The sequence below is a fragment of the Gavialis gangeticus genome, unplaced genomic scaffold, assembly GCF_001723915.1.
Source record: "Gavialis gangeticus isolate Ggan-Ray unplaced genomic scaffold, GavGan_comp1, whole genome shotgun sequence".
Taxonomy (NCBI): domain Eukaryota; kingdom Metazoa; phylum Chordata; order Crocodylia; family Gavialidae; genus Gavialis; species Gavialis gangeticus.
In genome coordinates, this window is record NW_017729014.1 from 16,759,843 (window position 1) to 16,765,008 (window position 5,166).

Consider the following 5,166-nt stretch of genomic DNA (forward strand, 5'->3'; position numbering starts at 1 on the left):
GTGACCATTGTTCCTTATTACCCCAAGAGGCACCCTGGTGAACAGAGCATCTCTGATCCCTTGCTGTGTCCTCCTAATTAATTTTTAGGTGGCCACAAGATCACCTCCCAGCCTTCTCTTGCGGAGGCTGAAGAGGTCCAGGTACCACAGTCTCTCCTCATATGGCTTGTCGTGTAAGCCCCTAACCAGACGAGTGGCCCTCCTCTGGATCCTCTTGAGTCTATCAACATCCTTCTTGAAGTATGGCGCCCAAAACTGGACGCAGTCCTCCAACTGCGGTCTGACCAATGCTGCATAGAGGGGAAATATCACCTCCTTGGTTCTGTTTGTCATGCATCTGCTGATGCATGATAAAGTGCAGTTAGCTTTGCTGATAATTTCATCACACTGATGACTCATGTCAGAAAAGCTGGACATATGCAAGTCCATGGGGCCAGATGCAATGCATCCGAGGATGCGGAGGAAACTGGCTGATGGGATTGCAGAACCACTGGCCATTAGCTTTGAAAAATTGTGGCAACTGGGAGAGGTCCCAGATGATTGGAAAAGGGCAGCTATAATGCCCATCTTTAAGAAAGGGAAGAAGGAGGATCCAGGGAATTACAGATTGGTGAGTCTCATCTCAGTCCCCAGAAAAATCAAGGAGCAGATCTTCAAGGAATCCATTTCTAAGCACTTGGAGGATAAGATGATGATCAGGACAGTCAGCATGGATTCACCAAGGACAAGTCACACCTGACCAACCTGATTGTCTTGTATGATCACATGAGTGGCTTTGTGGATGTGGTGAAAGCCATGGACATGACATACCTTGACTTCAGCAAGGCTTTGGTGGGGGATATAGAATTGGATGCCAACTTGGGTAGCAGTGACCACAAGATGACCATGTTCAAGATCTTGACAAGAGGAAGAAAAGAGAGCAGCAACATAAGATGGATAGAAAGCTGGCTGGATTGTCAGGCTTAATGGGTAGTGATCAATGGCTTGAGGTCTCATTGGCAGTCCGTATCAAGTGGAGTGCCCCAGGGGTCAGTCCTGGGGCCAGGGGCTGGTTTTCTTCAATATCTTCATTAACCATTTGGAGGATGGGATGGATTGCAAGTTCATGGATGACACCAAACAGGGGGGTGTAGTAGATACGCTGGAGGGTAGGGCTAGGATACAGTGTGACCTAGGTAAATTGGAGGAATGGGCCAAAAGAAATCTCAGGAGGTTCAATAAGGACAAGGCTGGGGACCAACTGGCTAAGCAGCAGCTCTGCAGAAAAAGACCTGGGGGTTACAGTGGACAAGAACATGGATATGAGTCAGCAGTGTGCCCTTGTTGCCAAGTAAGCTAACAGCATCCTAGGTTGCATGGGTAGGAGCATTGCCAGCAGACTGAGGAATGTGATTCTTCCACTGTACTGCTTGGCACTGGTTGAGGCCACATCTGGAGTACTGCATCCAGTTTACAGCCACCCGCTACAGAAAGGGTGTGGATAGGGTGGAGATAGTCCAGCAGAGGGCAACACAAATGGTGAGGGGGTTGGGGCATATGGCTTATGAGGTGAGGCTGAGGGAACTTGGCTTATTTAATCTGCAAAAGACTGAGAGGGGATTTGATAGCATCCTTCAACTCCCTGTAGGGTGGTTCCAAAGAGGATGGAGCTGGATTATTCTCAGTGGTGGCAGATGACAGAATAAGGAACAATGGGCTCAAATTGCAGTGAGGGAGGTTTAGGTTGGATATTAGGAAAAACTTTCTCACTAAGAGGTTGGTGAAGCACCAGAACCTAGAAAGGTGGTGGAATCTCCATCCTTGGAAGTTTTGAAGGCCCAGCTTGACAAAGCCCTGCCTGGAATTATCGAGTTGGTGATGGTCCTGCTTTGAGCAGGGGGCTGGACAAGATGTGACCTCCTAAGGTCCCTTCCAACCTGAATTTTCCATGGTTCTATGAACAGTTCATTGGATTTGAGCCAATGGAGAGCCATTCAGGTGCACTGTACTTGACACAGTGAAGAGCCTGGGTTTGGATATATCATAGAATGATAGAAAATTATGTATAGGGTAAAAATCAGCCATTTTCAATCTGGAAATACAGAAAATGTACGTGCCCCAATTTTGCTTTTTTAGCCATTTGGGTACAGAAATGCTTCAATAACCTGATCAATGACACTTAGCTCTTATAAAATACCAATGAGGAAGCAATGACACTTTATAAGAAACCAATGAGAAAGCAACTCAAGTGCAAGTACTATTAAAGAAAAGGGGTGTCACTGAAATGTTTTCAAATGCTACAAAGTTATAAAAAGTAGAGAGAAGACAAACACCAGCAGATTCTCTCTATGCCTGAGTAAGTGTACCTGTGCTCAAAAGCTTGCAAAGAACAAGTTTTCCAACCATTCAGTTGGTCTAATAAAAGATAACACTTTTACCCAAATAATCTTGTCTATATTGAACACAGTAATTCAAATGGTATTTTACTTAACTTTATTCTTCAAACACTGCATTTATCTAATATGAATCCTTTATACAGTTCAGAGTTAAATGACAAGAAAACTTGCAGGGGAAAGGAACATGCCCATGAAAATCCCCAGTAATATTGTGTAGCTATATTTTCTGTTATTAAAATGCCAACTAATGAAGGTCATTTGCCCTTAAAGTGATAAAACATAGTCATTCTTTCACATATGCACAACAATTTCTCCATGTAAAGTCTCAAATAAATGTACAGGTTTATGACAAAGCTGTGCTAATCGTTTTGAAGCATCACATAATGGATGTCATCACAAGCAATCTATTCATCAAAATGCTTTCTGCTCTGGATCAGGCAGGCCCAGAATCCCCTGGGGGAAGCCCTATTTGCAGTGGCTGACCAGCAAATATCTTCATGATAACTTAGTACAAAGATTGCATTTCAGACCATTTTACTTCTTGCAACATCTGGAAGGAATACATCGTCTGATAAATTAACAGCCCTGTACCAGGAAATATGAACAGTGTTAGATTGATGGGGCATGCTGCTTTGATTAAATAATCTGGAAACAACTATCCTCAAACCTGTTCATTTCACTAGAACCCTTCAGCTTTCACTTTGATTCAACCTCCAACACATATACATCTTTCTGGACAAAGCATCAGAATTTGTGCCTCACCCCTCCACCCCAAATCACTGTTCCACCTATCCTGCAGATTCATCCTCCCAAGTATCAGGAGGAGGGGAGTCAGTGAATTGAAGGTTCATCTGGCTGCAGCGACTACAGGCAGAGAGAAAAAGAAGTCGGTAATTTAAGCACCTTGAGGAAAATTCGAGAGGGCAGCTCCAAGGATGGAAATTCAGAGTTGACTTAAAACCTCTGACAGCTGAGAGGGTCATGACATTTTTCTGATGCTTAAGAGAAGCAAGTTCGGAAAGAGAATGCCAGGCTTGCAACATGAAGAACAAGGTTTTCTTTATAAACTTCTTATAAACTTTGCTATGGCGTCGATTCCTCTCAAACCAGCCTCAAATGAAATAATTCCGTAGATTCTAGCTACAGCGAGCACTCCATGAAAGCCATCCTTCAAGTGGCACCAGGTCACCTGGACACCATTGTCTTCTAATCGTTTCTTGTACAGCAGCCCATCATCTCTAAGCACATCATACTCGCAGGTCAAAATGAAACTTTCAGGGAGCTGACAGATAACATCATCTTCGGCCAAAAGTGGGGAAAAAGTTGGTGTCAGAAATACCTGAGCTTTGGTAGAATACTTCTCTACACGTGGCGAGAGTTTAGGTGGCTCATAGCCCCTGATCTTGAATTCATCCTGGATATTGTCTGGGCTCAGCCATTTGCTATACTTCTCCCTGAGATCTTCATGAATATGAATACCTTCAAGAAGGCCATCTATTAGTGATACATCAATATTTAAATACCTCAGACCCAAATAAATAGTCCATTTCCTTAACAAAGGGGGCATTGCATGGTTCTGCTGATATGAAGGCAAGTTAAAGTCCGCAGCCTGGAGAAATGGGTAGATCAGGATCTGTGCCCGCACCCTGGGGAGGTCCGTTCTGTTCACCAGGGCCTGGCAAACAGCAGCAGCAATTGTGCCTCCACTGCTGTCTCCACAGATGATAACACGAGTGGGATCCACCCCATAGTCTTCTGCCGTCCTCATAAAGTGAATGGTAGCAGCGAGACAGTCGTCAAATTGGGTTGGAAATGGGTGCTCAGGAGCTAAGCGATACCTAAAATACCAGAGGGAGTTGTAATTTCACCAGTTCTGATGAGTGGGACCATTTCTTTCTTTCAAGAAAACTATAGTGGAAAAGATTTAAGGTAATTGGTTTACCTTCCTAAAATAAAACTGATTTTAGATTATATTTTGGGGAACTGTAACTGACAGGACTTCTTTCCCTGAATGCTTCAGTGTGTGAACCAGTAACCAGCCTTCAGATTTGAGGCCTGGAATGATATTTTACACCTTCACCGGTAAGTATGCAACCAGAGAATTTTAGTAGTAAGCCATTTGGAAATGGTAAAAGTTTTCCATCTCCTCTCAGGTCAAGAATAATGCATGCGGGCAGCCAGAGGAAGTGAAGGACTGTCTACGGCATTGACTAGCTCAGTCCTGACAGGCCTGGACTGAAGGAGTAGCAGTGTAACTCATATTTATCTAATCCAAGGAGATAAAAGTGTTTTTCCCATGTTGTCTGTCTGCTTGTTACTGAAAAGGATATAAAAATTCCTAGCATGCCACACAAAATGAGGATAAATAAAAACCGTAACCTAACAATATAAGAGAGGTTTTGGATAGTCAACAACGATCAGTATTCACTTGTCTGGCTCCACTAATATGGAAAAAGCTTCTTCTTCAGAGGTGCATGAGGGGCGCCTGACCCCTGTTAGTGAGGTGAGTATGTAGGATAGGAGGATTCGAGCTGTAGAGAGGGTTGCCAGCCGCAGACAGCCCTGAGCAGAAGGCAGAAAGCATCAATAGAGGCGCTGAAGAGGCAGCTGAGCTCCCAAGATGAGCCCCAGGAAGTGCTTTATCCAGAGGCCTGGCAGGAGATCTACATCCAGAATGAGCAGCTCTCATCCTTGATGCAACAGGAACTCAACAGTGCCCAACCCCTCACTAAGGAGCTGATGCCAATGAAACACCTGTACCAGCACCAGCAGGCCGAGCAGTCCTCTCTCA

At 44.4% G+C, this 5,166-nt stretch overlaps 1 protein-coding gene across 1 annotated transcript in view; it reads right to left on the reverse strand.

Moving 5' to 3' along the window:
• Positions 1–2,492: 2,492 nt before the first annotated feature.
• Positions 2,493–5,166, reverse strand: part of LOC109293766 (arylacetamide deacetylase-like 3) — a 14,564-nt gene continuing 11,890 nt past the window's right edge. The window contains exon 4 of the mRNA XM_019511863.1: positions 2,493–4,213. Coding sequence (XP_019367408.1) covers positions 3,436–4,213 — 778 coding nt within the window. The 3' untranslated portion in view covers positions 2,493–3,435. The remainder of the gene's footprint in view (positions 4,214–5,166) is intronic.